The sequence below is a fragment of the Chenopodium album genome, chromosome 21 (genome assembly GCF_948465745.1).
Source record: "Chenopodium album chromosome 21, dcCheAlbu1.1, whole genome shotgun sequence".
Classification (NCBI taxonomy): Eukaryota; Viridiplantae; Streptophyta; class Magnoliopsida; order Caryophyllales; family Amaranthaceae; genus Chenopodium; species Chenopodium album.
In genome coordinates, this window is record NC_137854.1 from 7,210,104 (window position 1) to 7,226,509 (window position 16,406).

A 16,406-nucleotide genomic window follows, 5' to 3' on the forward strand; every position below is an offset into this window, starting at 1 on the left:
CAGCAAAAAGCTGAGTAATCACCATATATAAGAATACAGAGTATAATAGAATAATTAACATTACTAGCTCAATTAAATAATGTAGTTCAAAACTACATAACACATTGTACTCTGAAAATAACCTTGAATAATAATACGAACCTTTACTCAATTAACTGATCATACCCAATAAGTGTGCCATGCTCTTTGTTCTATACCTAGCCTTGGACATGGGTAATTCGAATAAAACCAACAAGCATAAAAACTTGAATACTCCCAATAATTAGAAAACACCTTGAACCAGACCACATACGGGCCAATTCCCACTGTAGGGGACCATAGAAAAATAAATAATAAAGATTGTACCTCATTCTTAACTCATGATCATTATCTCCTTACCAAACATGCCAAGGACTAAGGTATATAACGCCGAGCCTCAAACCAAGAACAAAATAATAATTTCTCAACCTTTTGATCTCATACTTGATCAAATAATCTTTCACAAACTAACTGATGATATCTCAATAATGGCACAAGTACCCAAATAATATAACAATTCGAACTCTGTTCAATCATAGTATATCTCGACTTTTATAGGACAATTAAACTAACACCAAAATATAATCAATTCTCAACCCAATAATAACACTCTGCATTAATAACCCTAAACCTCGATAAAACAATACTCCCTATAACAACAACATTAAAACCCCTAGAAATAATACAATCAATCAATGCGACATTTAAATCATACAATACCACACACTAACCACATACATATAAATCATGATCACATATAATTCACAAATAATAAAATTTACATATAACAATACGAAGTACAATCAATACTAACAATTTATAATCAAACAAAATCAAGAAATAAGATTCGTGTGATTACCATACGAACAAAATACTATCAACTACGATATTCGAACCAAGAAATAGATTGAGCAACGTCGCAAATCGCAGCCTTCATTATACAAACATGTCGTGGGATTCTTTACAAATCAATAAATAAGATAATGGAGAATGATAAAAGTCATGAAACATTAACTTTTAACAAGAATCAATTTTTGGGTTTGGCTAATGAATCCTACGCACAAAAGGAATCGGCAACCACTTTTTTTTTGATAAAATATCGTTTTATGGTTAATAGGGTTTAAGATAATTTATAGTTGTTGATAAAAGGAGTCCTATTTAAATTAAAATAGGGTTTTAAAACTTTCCGAACTCTAAAATAAAATATGAGAATAGGAAAATTATTTAATAAATAAATATAAACTATATATAAAATCATAAAATATTCGGGTATTACAAGTAGTATGTGCAAATTATTGCAAACTATGTGCTCATTATTTTTTGTACGGAATATTGCTTTACTAAAATTAATCTAAGAGTATTTAGGCTATTAGCACAAATTAAAATTTAAAACGAAAATATGTTAAATTAATCACTAATTTAGCGAGTGGTACAATATAATAGAACAAAAGTAGCCTAAGTAGGATAATGATTTAATAATTCGAGCATCTTGACCTCAAGTCTTCAACCCACCATGTGTCTTATATATCCCAATTCATGGTATTTAAATATTCTGTTATTCTGTATGACTACTATTGACAGTATTGAGTACAATTCTAATCACATGTACTCCGTATAATAGTTACCTACTTACCGACCACTCTCACTCATGGGCAAAAAATAAAAATGCCACTCTCTCTCTACTAACTTTCTCACTCCTCTTTTCCATTTTTTCTTATGGACATTTTATTTAAGAACTCTTCCCATACTCATGGGCTAAACAAAAAAAAAACTACACCACCATCTCTCCTATATTTTCTCTCACAAACACTCATGGGCCCATAGGCACTGTAGCAATTTATTTTTGCCATTCCTATGGGCATTTGATAATCTCCTCATGGGCATTTTTTTTTGCTCATGAGTGGGATAACATTTTTAGCATTTTTACCATTAAATTCTCCTCATGGGCATTTTTTTGCCAATGAATGAGAGTGCTCTTAGGAGGAAGTATCTGCCACTACCCGGTAATCTGGTATGGGCACCCATTGCCCCACACCAGAATTTAAAAAAAAAAAAAAAAAAAACAGAAAAAATAAAAAAAAAAATTATTTTTAAAGGAAAATCATATTTTGTTTAGTAAATGGGAATAGGATAGGGTAAAAAAAATTAGAAGCCAATTTTAGGTTATATCCCCTTTCCCGCAAAACAACTGCAGCCGGAGGCGATTTTTGGCGGTGGCAGAGCTTGAGGCGAGCAATCTGTACCGAATTTCAGGCAAAAAAAATCACCAATTTTTGCACCTCAAAGGAGGTTTCGGTTTTGACAAAGTAACTGTGTTTAGCCGTTTGAATTAATGGTGGTTAATCGGAGGACGGCAAAGGATTGCAAGGTCTTTAAACATCTTGTTACTTTGGTCACGAGAGACAATGAATTCACCACCACAGTGCAAATTTACGACTTCATCCATGAAAAACGGCGAGTTCTTTGTTTGGTATTGTCGAAGTTCGAAACAATTTGGATATGAAAGAGTTGAAGACGACGACATTTATCGTTTGTCGGTGCTCAATTATTATTATAAACGTATATACTGTTTTTTTTTGGTATACTGTTAATTTTTATTTGTATACCGTTATTGTTGAATTGTTTTGTGAGTTTTCATTGTTTATGGGTATATGATTTATTGTGGGTTTGATTATATTGTTGTTATTGATTTGTATACAATTATGGTTGATTTATATGTTGTTATCATATGATTTCATATATAGTAGCATTGTATATTATTATTACACATTCGATTGCGGTGGTGGTAAGGACGGTGTAGTAACCCACGGACATTGTACTTGATGAATACGAAGATGATGATGGTGATTTTCTCTCTCCTCTCATTCAAAGATTTTCAAATTGGGTTTTCGGTGAAAATTTCGGTCGAAGTACAAACAAGCCTTTGATACCTACGAATAACAAAGGGAAGGAGGAGAGAATTTCAAAAAAAAAAAAAAAAAAAAAAAAAAAAAAAAAAAAAAGAAAGAAAGAAAAAGGGAGGGGGGTTTCGGCGAGAATTTCGGTGGAGATAGAGGGGAGAGAGGGGGAAAGAGGAGATAGAGTATTTTTTTTACACATTGGTAAAAAAATGAATTACTGTCTAAGTATTTGCAAGACAATACATTTTTGCCCGGAGCCCATACCTGATAGTGATCCATCACTCCTCGTTTCCTTAGAATTATAGCACTTTATTATTTAAGGTGTTTAAAATGTGTTATGAAACAAAATTGCCTTAGTATTATGTTGTCTCAAACTCTCACATCAAAAGATAAAGTATCAAATAAATCTACCTATAGTGTCTAGCTATTATAGTAGGAAGCTAGCTCAAGTTAGTCTCTGAAATTAATATTCTAGTTTATCTCCTCTCATAACATTATACATTTTTTTTTTTTTGAAGCAACATTATACATTTTTTTTTGTGTCACTTTATTATTTCATTTTTATTATTTAATAATTAAAATTATATTGTGAGAGGAGATTTATTTGCCTACATATTTATCTATGAGAGAAACTTGGATTTTCTCATTACATTTCAGTATGGATCTTATCCTTTATTTTTATTAATTAACAATTGATTGATTTTTAGAAAAGAGTCTAAGGGTATGTTCACATTTACTGAACTGAGCTGAATTGAACTGAACTGAACTGATTGGGGCTGAACTGAACTGATTGGAGCTGAACTGAACTGATTGGAGCTGAACTGAATATTTTATGTGAGAGGGAAATTAAGAGCTGAATTGAACTGAATTAAACTGAACTGATTGGAGCTGAACTGAACTGAATTGAACTGATTGGAGCTGAACTGAACTAGACTGAACTGAACAGAATTGAACTGAAATTAAGTAAATGTGAACAAACCTTAAGACATTATGCTGGCTAAGCTAGTACTTCGTATTATTTTTGTAGACTTTTCTCTAATCTCTTCCGATTGACCGTCTCCAACTTGTTGCATGCTATGCTAAATTGTTCACTTGTTCCGAATAAGTCTATACTGTTATTATTGCCTGTATACTAGATAAATTTTATCGTGATCATATGCCGCAGATGACATGATATATAGGTTGAAATTGCACCAATCAATTGCAAATAAGAAAAAACGAAATCTCAAACACGTACACTTCGTAAATATTAGAAGTTATGATTAGCATTCATTAATAGTAGTACATCCTAGTACATGCTACCATTTATACGTAGTAGCTAGTATAAAATAATAGTAGTACTTTGTCAAAAAAAAAATAAAAAAAAAAATAAAAAAAAAATAATAGTAGTACGTAGTAGACTAGTAGTACAGATTTCTAGTACAACTTAAGGGGAATTGTTCAAACTTGAAATCTCAAATTTAACATCAACACAATTATTAACTAAGGATACATACAATGATACAAACCATAGTACTACATATAGATAGGAACATTCATAACACATATCATTGAGTTATTAGGTTGCCATGCATGTATATATATGCACTGACTTCAAGCTTTAACACCAGAGCTGGCTGGGTGAAACCCGAGCTCCGACATCTTCTTGTGTGATTCAGCATAGTGTGCGAAGAAAGCTTGTTCATCCTGCCATTGTTAAACAAAATTGTTATTGATCAGTTCATTTGACAAATTACCAAATATCATACTATATTGATCAACTAGCTTCACAGGAAATTTACTAAGATCCATGAACTAAAAAGTAATATCTATACAATTAGGTTTTATTCTTTTAGATCAGTTCAACTTAGGGTCTGTTCTCTTCAGTTTAAGTTCAGTTCAGTTCGGTTTAGTTTAATTCAGTTCCTAATATCCTCCTCTTATAAAATGTTCAGTTCGGTTCAGTTTGGTTCAGTTCAGTTCAGCTCAATTCAGTCAATCAGAACAGGCCCTTAGTTCAATTGAGCTCGACTCAAAAGAACAGGACTTTAGTCTTCACAGCCTTACATACATGATTTAAACAAATAATACTACCTCCCCTGTCTCAAAATACATGCTACATAGCTAACACATGTAACAAGTATTGTGAACCCAATACATAAACAAATCTAACACAATTAATGTTTTTTTTATGAGAATGTATGTATTACCTTGGCATATAGTTGAACATATTTGCTAAAAGCAGGATCCTCGACGAGAACTTTGTCAGTGGGAAATTTCACTAGTCCTGGTTTGTCTTCCTTCCTCAAGTTTCTGATCATCCATAAATTAAGTTAAAATCTTATGAATAAAACTTAAATATAAAGCATTCAAAATAGTGCAGTAATTATTGGAACTAATTCTCGTATAATCTTACACATAATAGGAATTGTCGAATTTGAAAGGGTCCTCTGTGAAAGGACCATCAAAGCCAGATCTATCATTGTTTGCTCGACCCTGTAAGTTAAGTACATACGAAATAAGGTTTAAATTTGTCTGAATTAGTAATCGTATGTACTGGTTAATTAAATGTTCTCTTCATCGATCTCATTTTAAAATTATATGTACGTCAATTTTTATTTTGTATGAAGATTAATTGTTGATCGTGAAGTGAAGAGCTAGAGCTGAGGTTATTGGCGTACGTACCAGTGTGTGAGCCCCCGATAAGACCACGATATCTCTATCGTTCAAACCCATACGATAAAATATATCTCTTAGATGTTTGGCATCTGAAAAACAAAATTCCAAATTATTATAATGAATGTACACTTTTTAAGTTCAATTAGGTTTCACCTCAATACTATATGTCAATGAGGAGAATAACCCCTTAGCGTTATTAATTAAGTGGACATAATTTTCTCTTTTCTTCAATGTGGGATAGTCGGATATATATTTCAATACTCACTCTCACTTTTACACTTGATTAATGTAGGGAGAACATTTTCAATCACATGTGAATTTGCTCATGGGCTCAACTTATAGCCTAAATGTATACTCGTACTATATAGTCCGTAATATAATACACAAGCTTATATTTCTACTTAAATTTAACAACAAGGTAATGAACCTATATATTGAATCAACATCTATTAGTAAGGTTTAATTTGATCCATGACCTTGAAATCATAAAGCCAAACTTTTACTAATAGGATACGTTGACTTATAAATGTGCATAACACGTTATACGTATGCTATTATTACTTTATCATACGAGTATAAAGATGAAACTAGTATTATTGTTGTACCTCCATTGGGATTTGGAAGAGCACCACTGTCTTGTTGATCCCTAGCATCCTATTTAGAACAGTCACAATAATAAAATGTAGGGTGAGATTATACTAATTATTAAAGCCAGTAATATTGATTTATAAAAATAAAAGTTGATCAATGTTAGTTCCATAATGTAACACTTACAGGACGACCGGGAGTAAATGGGATTTTAGGACCTCCGGTTACTTCAACCGCAAGCACTCCAGCAAGCTAACATCAACAACGTGACCAATGATAAGTGAGCTATACTATATTCAATATTCAATACTATATTCAATATTTATATGCATATGCACGCAGTTACTAATTCAAACGATAATACCCAAGAAAGGAGAGAGATATAACAAGTTTTAATTTATCGTACAAGTGATCACTAAGAAATTTCACCTGATAAAAGTCAGCATAAGTAACCTTAGGGTATTTAGCCTTCACTTGCTCTAAAAAATTAAGAAAACCACAAGTCAATAATAAGTCGTATATATAAGAATATAAGGTCAAAGCGTCCACACCCACACACGCGTGCGCATACACACAATAAGGGAAATATATATCATGGCAAAGTTGCATTCTAGATGATTAATTGTATGTAAGTAGTATGTTTGACAACTCACCGCAAAAATCAACAGCAACTTTGATACCATTGTTAGGAGGGTTGCTCAATTCTCGTCTAATCGAACCATTTGGACCCCCTGTCTTTGTTTTAGCGTCATAAGTTCCTGCATCATGAAATCTACACACCAAAACCAAATTAGAACCTTAGACTATATGGGATTGTTAATTATTTTGAGATATTTTATTTACACAAGTAAGGTTGTACAACAAACTAGCTAGTTTAAAATCTAAAAAATTATATGGAACAATGATAGCTTTGGGACAAGCTTGTTTGGTACTTTGATTTGGGACAGAGACATAAATTCTTTTTTCTCGTGGAAAAACTCAAAGTTTCACAGTTTACTTTATCTATTTACTCTCTATATAATGGGAGAGATTATTAAAGGACACAAAATTATATTGTTCATGTAAACTTTCTACCAAATATAGAAGTATTAAAATAATTATAGGGACTAGCTGATAAAGTATAAAACATATTCTTGAACCTCAACCATCAGCTTAAACTTTTGGTTGATTTGGTCCTCTAACATGGTATTAGAGCCAACGTGACATAGAGGTCACAGGTTCGAAACTCATCCATCCCCCCCCCCCCCCTAAATGGAATATTAAGCATGGCAATGATGGATAGATCTATTATGCAAAGTTATACGAAGTAAAAATTTAGGGTGGAAAAGAGAAGAAAGATCATTACGCTAAACGAAGCACAATGGGTGAAAAATTCTTGTTCTTTTGAAGAAGATCAAGAAGATCTTTACGAGCACCCTCAATTTGTTTCAGATAATCTACGTCAACTACGCTCTTTGTTGTTGCTGCCATGGTACTTTGTTAATAATAACTTCAAATTTATTGAAATATATAAGATGATCGATAATCTAAGAGATATACAAATATGGCTTCGTGGATAGGGTATTTATATAAGGTTTCAAGTACAAAGGAAGACTTAAAAAAATAATAAAAAGTCGTTAAATTTTTATTCCAAGTTGTCACATGCATTGCAATCGATTTTCACAATAGTAGTTAAAAAAGGCAAGGATGTGTTACATTTTCATGGGCGGCTCTCGATTAAAGCATTGTATTTTATATCAAAACAAATAAATTAAAATAAAGTAGAAAATAAAGTTTATCCTCATCTTTTTTTACTGTATTATTTTATTAATGAAGAAAAATTTAGGCATGATCCATCATTTCGGATTACATACAAAGTATAGGTTAAGGTTGGTGACTTGCTAAGTTGCTATTAAGTCCGAACAAATATATATGAGAAAAAGTGTTGTTCCACATTAAAAGAGTGTAAAAGTGAAAAAGAATATTGAGATATGTATCTCATATTGAAGAAAAGTAAAAGTTGTGTCTAATTTATAATGTTAAGAGGCAACTCCTATTACTGTCATATAATTTTGAGATGAAACCTTCTTAGACTTGTAAAACTATAGTTTGAAATTTCAGCAAAAATAAGGTAAAGTGAACAGCCTTTAAAAGCCGATTTATAACACAGGCCCAACATTGCCTGTGTAATTATTTGTTCTATTATTCTATAGCATTGCGCAATAAAATAAGTTTCGTAGATCGTTTAGCATTGGTAACAAGAATATATTTCATTGATAAAAATGACTCTTTAGCCTAACTTTTTTTATATCATTCACCGACCGTCGTTTAATTTGACTTCGAAATAGTAGGTGCAATTATTGTTATGTGCTCATTATTTTTTTTTACGGAATATTACTTTAATAAAATTAACCGAAGAGGAATTGCACAAATCAAAAAACGAAAAGATGTTAATCACTCAGATTTAGCGAGTGGTACACTATTATAGAACAAAAGTAACCTAAGTAAGATATTGATTTAATAATTTGAGCATCTTGACCTCAAAGCCTTTGACCACCATGTGTCTCATTTATTCAAATCAACTATTTAATTATTATTGTTCAAAATAATAAAATAATAACACGGTTTAAAGTTAATTTATAATAAGTTCATAATACATTACATAACCATTTTTATTAGCTTATTTAGGAATCCTTTTAAGCTCTATAATTACCCATTTGAGTTGGTTGATTAAAGTTTAATCAAAATATTGTATTAAAACATTGTATTGTGACAAAGAAAGATTGTAAAACTAGTTGCAAATTCATATTATTATAGGAATCAAATTCTATCCTACATCTAAACCCACTCTTGTTTGATTTGGGACCGAATTCATTCTTAACTAAGAACATTGTAAAAGGGAAGAAGGCAGATTAAAGAAAGTTTCGATTCCAAATATTTTGCTACATTACACCCCACTATGAATTTAAAGAACTCAAGCCAAAATCATATTAATGGAAGTTTCTATTCAAAAATTTGCTACATTACATGCACCCCAATATGAATTGATAGGTTTAGGACCGATTTTTTTTATTACAACTTGATCATCATATAGATTTAATATCGGCAACAGAGAAGTATCAAATTCCATTCGATTGTGTTCACTAATTCGTTTATTCGAGCAAGTTTCCACTCATTTATTTCTTTAAAATGTTAATAAATGGGTAAAAATATTTATATTGTTAACGTAATTAGTTGAGTTAACCTATTTTACAAAATTTTAGATTAGACAAGGAGTCATCTTATTAAAATAAACAAGTAAATAACCAATAGTCCAACATAGAAATATAGAATGAGTATAAAGTTTAAAACTATATAAAGAGTCAAAAAGGAAGAAATAACGTACAAATTGCTATCATTGACCAAATTATGTCCTATATATTGTCAAGAGAGGTTGAGGAAGATTCCTACAAACAAGGTATGAACTGATTTGGATTGGTAAAATGCGTGTGGTCAAATTTTTACGGAGAAGATCTGGGGGTACACGACGTAATTTAAGGGATCAATGCGGAGCAAATCATGCATGGAATGAAGAATATTACAACGACTAGGGGTCTGTTTATATGTACTGAATTGAGTTGAACTGAACTGAGCTGAACTGATTGGAGCTGAATTGAACTGAACTGAATTGAACTGAACTGAACTGAACTGATTGGAGCTGAACTGAACTGATTGGAGCTGAACTGAACTGAACTGAATTGAGCTGAAATGAATATTTTATAAGAGAAGGAAATTAGGAGCTGAACTAAACTGAACTGAACTGAATTGATTGGAGCTGAACTGAACTGAAATTAAGTAAATATGAACAGGCCCTAAGTCCCTTCCCTTAAGGACTTGTATGTTGATATTTGGCTACACTTGGTAACTTTGTTCGCAAATTGTTACTCCCTCCGTCAATTTTTAATCTTTACGTTTTGATCGATTTTTCCTTATAAAAATATTCCAAATGTAAAATGTAACAAAGGGGGTATATTTTAGTGCGTTGTTACTATCAATGGACCAACAATGTTTAAATTCTTTTCTATTTGTCACTTAATTCTTTCCATTTCATTTCCTTGATATTTAATCTTTAGATTATGACAACCAAAATCAGTAAAATGGTCTTCCTTCCTGCATTTCCAATTGTTTATTTAATATATGGACCAGCCATGCTATCATTCAGCCAAATTCTATTCCCACTCACACTAACCCTTTCCCCTCATCAAGGACCATCCACCACCTAGCTATTGTTACTATTCAATTCTCTATTCCTTCTACTAAAGCCAAGTACAATTTGGGCCGCATGACTTAACATTAATCCCATTTGGCCTAAAGTCTAGTGTTGTTTGAGCTTGTGTCCTAAAAAAAAACCTTTTAAAAAAAAAAAAAAATTAGATGAACCAAATTTAGAAGCTATAATGGCACGCGTATAATTTGGACCAGCATCAATTCAATTAACTTCAAAACTTAAGATTAATTTAGTATAGACTTCAGAACTTAAGATCTATACTCAAAATTAATACTACTTCTTAAACTTAATCAACTCTCAAGTGTATATTATATAAAAGTACTTCATTATATATAAGTATATAACCCAGTATCATTATAATCCATAGTAAAATATTAGTAGTTCTTCAACTCTCAAGTGTTGTTTGATTAAATTCATATAGAGTGGATAGACAATTAGACACCATTCTCAACATTTGAGATTAACCAATTAAATAAGAATCGTGATAATCGATTTGTACCAATGGTTATAAACTTAAGCTATGTCTTGAGTACCCCCAAATACTTTGATTAATTAATTTAATTAAGATAGTTGATATCCACAAATTAAACTTTGCTTACTTATATAAGAAAAATACTTTATGAAATTCAATATATATGTGGATAGTTTATACCAATCAACCATACAAGCTAAACAAACAATCATATTAATAGAGACAATAATAAATCATTTTGAAATTATAAAAATAAAGATAGAATAGAGTCAAGCAAATACTAATGTCATATTAAGATAGATATCATAATGTTTGTTGTTCATTTATTGCATGCAGGGAGGCCAGGAACGCTGATTTTCCATCTCAAAGCAAGTTCCTAGCACGTACAGTATTCCCCGTTACAACAAGTTGTTATTACACGCTTCAAATTCATACAACTTATAGATATAGTACAACATTGCCAATTAATTCTTGAAGTCATTATATATACGTAGTATATGTATGTATATGAACTCCAAGAAATTAATTTTAACGTTCATTGTAAAGACTGTTACAGCTAACAGCCATTATATTTAGCAGTAGCCTGGACAGCAGCCATTTCCGGACGGATAGGATTGAGCATATCCATATTGCCCTGGGCAGCAGCCATCATTGACTACGCCGTAGGGCTTAGCACACTGATCAACCTCCTCGTAGCATTTGTCGTCTTCATACATGTTGGATCCCTGATAATTGAATCCTAGCTCGGACAACTTCTTGTGTGAATCTGCATAATCTCTAAAGAATGCTCTTTGATCCTGCATGACAATTTCAAATAATTTTTCTATTATCATCTTAAAATTTAATACAGTACTCAAAAACATAAATGAACCTAATATGATGTGTATGTATGTACGTTGCAAAATGGATCATACCAGAAAACATGATCAAGAATTAAAAATTACTAGAGTAACTTTTGCATGATAATGAAGAAACTTGACATACCCTAGCGTAGAGCTCAACGAAAGGACGGAAGCGAGAGTCGGTTAAAAGAGCCTTATCTGTTGGAAATTTCACCAATCCTGGGGTATCACCTCTTAGTAGTTCTCTGATCAAAAAAAAAAAAATATACATGACATTAGCCTATTTAGTAATTAATAAGTAACCCCGTAATTTTATTGAAAATTTTAAGGTACAGCAGCATGTACCTAGCAAGGTACAGACAAAAAAAACGCGGAAAGAACATGTAGCAGTTTTTAAAAGAACATAAAGTTGTTTTGTAAAGAACATATAGTTGTTTTGTAAAGAACATCCAATTTTATGTTCTTTTTTTTATATATCTAATGAACATTTGTAATATTAATAAAGAACGTGAAAGTATTATGTAATGAACATTATTTATGTATATTCACCATAATTTATATAAAAAAAAAAAAAATCAAAGAACATTTCACAATAAGCAATTAACATTATATCATAGATAAAAGTAAACTACACTAACAATCAAAGAACATGAACATATGTTCTTTTCACTCTTTTTTAATATAAATATGTTTTACTTCAGGTATTTGTTCTTTACATTTTAATAGTATGTTCTTTTCATTACAACGGTATGTTCTTTACATGTGTATAATATGTTCCTTCCGCGAAACGGCTGTACGATGCAAGGTACCCACGCCTGTAGGAACCACACGTTATAATTTTATAGATGTGTTGTGTTGAACGAATCATGAATGTTTAGATATACACAACCTATTCTTATCAGCTACTAAAAACAAGTACTATTTGAGAGATTGTTTTTGATACACCAGTATATGAAAAAAGTTTAGGGTATACACGCACAGATCGGAGTATGTAAGATAAATATAAATCATAAAATAGTGATGCATTGATGCAAATTAAGGATTGGAAAAGGAAAATGTTTGATATTTAAAGTTCTTACACAAAGTAGGAGTTATCAAACTTAAGAGGGTTCCTAGTGAAATTGCCTTCAAAGCCTGATCTATCCTTATGTGCTCCACCCTACAATTTCCAAAACAAATCAAACGACAAAAATTAAGTCTAAATCTATACTATATATTAAAAGGCGTTTCTAAGAACGTCGATGTGCCACGTAGTCCCTTTTTTGTTGCGCCACATCATCTTTAATTTTCAATATATTGTGATGCCACATCATCACTCAAACAACAACACATCACCCAAGCAACCAACATTATTGAATTTAAAATTTAAAAACATAAGGATAAGGAGGATCGAACCATCAATCTCATATAACAACAATAGTCATTTCACCATCTTAGCCAATTATCAAGTATGTAATTAATATGAAAAAAAAATAAAAAATAAAAATAAATAAATAAATAAATTATATAAGTGCAAACTATAAGGTACAATTAAGAAAAAAATACTAAATTTTAGTTTGAACATGAACTACAATTTTAATAAGACGTAATAAAAATTATCGATTGCACGTCTACAACAGTAGCAATCCGGGACAATGCCCAGGCTACTCACTAGTTGCTTTTTAAAACTTGTATTTGATCAATACCATAGTTGGACTAGAATTACTTACCAATGCATGGGCCCCGGAAAGTACCACAATATCCTTGTCATTAAGGCCCATTCGGTAAAACACATTTCTCAGATGATCCGAACCTATAGCAAGATTAACAACGACCCATATCCATGTGTTAAGTATAAAAATTGTGATCGTGAACTAAAAAGAGACGGAAGAAGTAACGTGTACTACCTCCTCTAGGGTTTGGGATATTGTTTTCATCTGGAGCATCAGCATCCTATATGAAAGATGATAATTATAAGGCATTATGTATAATTCTTATTTGCCATAAAAAAATAAAATAAAAAAAAATAAAAAAAAAAAAAAAAAATCAACGTTACATGAACTAAAATTAGTTGTCACAGCTACAAGTTATAATACGGAGTAATACTTACAGCGCGACCTGGAACAAAGTCAATAGCAGGACCTCCAGTTACTTCAACTGCAACAATTCCAGCAAGCTGAGAAACAGCAATCGAAAACCAACTAATTAGTCACCCTAAAATGGCTTATCTATTAATCATAGAATTATCACATATAAACACCAAACAAAAGTAAACTTTGCCTTGTATGAAATTAAGTACCATAGTATAATCAACTCCGATCCCACACGAAAGATAATACTCGTATAATTAAATTACATAAACTTCAAAATCATATACTCTCATTGTTTCACATGAAACTTTTAGTTTTAGATGTAAATTATCTTTGAATTTATTTATTTACTTATTGTAACACTAGATAAAATTCTAACCAGGAGTATATATTGCTACAACAACCAAAAAAAAAAAATAATAATAAAATAAAATAAAAATAAAAATAAACACCATTTAAAATTTTGAGTTTTGTTCTTAAAAAATTTGTAAAATGCAGTAATATGTACCTGATAAAGGTCAGCATATGTAATATCAGGGTGCCTTCGCTTGATTTGTTCTGTAGAAAGGGAAATATGTTAAAAAATGCATACAAAATAAATACAACCAAAAAAATTATGTGGTTGTACGTAGACTTTGCATAAAAATGTCATCCAAATAAACTACATGTATGTTCTTTGTATTAATATAAATTCATCAATTGAGTATTTCTTGTCAAAAAAATGAATTAGCTAGAGAATTGAATTGGATAACCTTACCACAAAATCTAACAGCATTTTCGATTCCCTTGTTTGGGGGACGGCTCAACTCCTGAGTAAGCCTAACGGAGCCATTTGCACCACCTTGTCCGGTTGATGCATCATAGTTCACTGCATCATGAAATCTACAATATCCCCATACCAACTTAGTAATAAGTACCTTAGTGTGATTTGGTTATGTCAAAAAGTAAATATACATTAAAAAAAATATCAACATTTTTCATTCATAAATTTGTACGTTTTCAATGAATACATAAACAAAACATGTTTAACAAATAATTAGATGAAAAAAGAGAGAAAAATACGCTAAGCGAAGGAGGATGGGAGCAGAGTTGTTATTGTTTTGGACGAGAGATTGGTGAAGGTCTCGACGAGCAGCCTCAATCACCCTCCAATAGTTTTCATTCACGATTGGTACTCTTCCCATTTTTGCCTTAATTGATCTATCAAATTCCAAACTCAAACGATTATCTTTATTTTCTTGAATTGTTCTTGTTTGGATATGATCACTCGTTTGTTTAAATAGCAAAGGAGACAGATTTTAAAAATATTGCTCGTACATGTGTGATAATTTGTAAGTGCCGTCCGAATATGCAACTTTTAAAAGTTTGTGCTCAGAAATTCTAATCTAGCTAAGAAAGCAAAGATTCTCATAAAATTAATTTTAATATTGATAGGCGTGGTCTTATTTCATTTGTTCAAATTTAGTGGATACTAACCTAAGGGCTTGTTCACTTCAACTTAATTTCAGTTCAGTTCAGTTCAACTCCTAATTTTCTTCTCTCATAAAATATTCATCTCAACTTTATTCAGTTCGGTTCAGCTCCAATCAGTCCAGTTCAGTTCAGTTCAACTCAGTTCAGTAAATGTGAACAGACCCTAACAAGGTGATAAGCAACTAGGTTCCATAGATTTTCACCTGCGACCAAATAATTAAATTTATAATCTTATATACAAACACATTCTCTAGCATTGATTCAATTTAAAAAGGACAGTAACTATGAACAATATATCAACACTTGGCATATAAACTTTAGATCAATATGTTTTTAGTGCACGTATTGATACGTAAAAGTATCTAGTGTAGCAAAAAAACATGAAATTCATAGGAAAATTTTACAATAACCAATTGAAATCATAGATGATGCACAAATACACAACGAACCTAATTCTTCTTCCTATCATGTTATTGATAAATAAACTATTTAATTACGTTCGATTTTATACGTTCACATCGAAATAGAGAGAAAACAATAAAAATGAATAGATATTTAACCTAGGTAGTATATTGGTTCCAAAACTATTGGCTATCCAACTTGATCAGCCACTAAGGTAGAATCAAATTCTAATTGACCTTTGGTATTGGTATCTTTATCTAGAATATCTACTACATTTTCCTTTATTATTCTTTTCTAGAAAGCCTAATTAATATTCACAATATACTCATAATATTGATAATTTGGCTAAATAGTGAATATGATTGTAGAATTTTATATGTAACTAACTATCAATGTTCATGCTATTTGATAAAAGTAATGTTGATGATCCATTCAAAGTTGGCATATGGTGTAGAGTGTAGACAGAGTAAAATTTGCTCGCTCTAATGGGCTTGCATGAGTTGCAGCTTGGACCTTTTTCAGAATTTTTAAGGACCGATTGTGGGCCCTTTTGGTTCACATGGACTTGAATACATGATTGAAGATTTACGATCCTATAATTGTTTGGTTCAACATGGAATGGATTCCGTTCATAATTCTATTGCTTGGTTCATGAGACTCTAATAAGATCGCACATAATTATTTTCGCTAATATGTACTTCGTATAAATCATTAAAGATGATCAAAAGAAGAGGTATG

The 16,406-nt window shown here is 31.3% G+C and overlaps 2 protein-coding genes across 2 annotated transcripts; both read right to left on the minus strand.

The window, feature by feature from the left end:
* Window positions 1-4,496: 4,496 nt before the first annotated feature.
* LOC145600184 (L-ascorbate peroxidase 3-like) lies at window positions 4,497-7,634 on the minus strand. The gene is made up of 9 exons (XM_081656082.1): window positions 7,510-7,634; window positions 6,818-6,936; window positions 6,594-6,643; window positions 6,351-6,416; window positions 6,182-6,230; window positions 5,583-5,665; window positions 5,314-5,393; window positions 5,108-5,210; window positions 4,497-4,604 (listed from the first exon to the last, which is right to left on the minus strand). The coding sequence occupies exons 1-9, from the start codon at window positions 7,632-7,634 to the stop codon at window positions 4,512-4,514; spliced, it is 768 nt and encodes a 255-aa protein (XP_081512208.1). The 3' UTR covers window positions 4,497-4,511.
* A 3,514-nt stretch (window positions 7,635-11,148) lies between these two features.
* On the minus strand, window positions 11,149-15,075 carry LOC145600182 (L-ascorbate peroxidase 5, peroxisomal-like). The gene is made up of 9 exons (XM_081656080.1): window positions 14,856-15,075; window positions 14,551-14,675; window positions 14,302-14,351; window positions 13,814-13,879; window positions 13,611-13,656; window positions 13,434-13,516; window positions 12,804-12,883; window positions 11,867-11,969; window positions 11,149-11,679 (listed from the first exon to the last, which is right to left on the minus strand). The coding sequence occupies exons 1-9, from the start codon at window positions 14,975-14,977 to the stop codon at window positions 11,455-11,457; spliced, it is 900 nt and encodes a 299-aa protein (XP_081512206.1). The 5' UTR covers window positions 14,978-15,075; the 3' UTR covers window positions 11,149-11,454.
* Window positions 15,076-16,406: the final 1,331 nt, after the last annotated feature.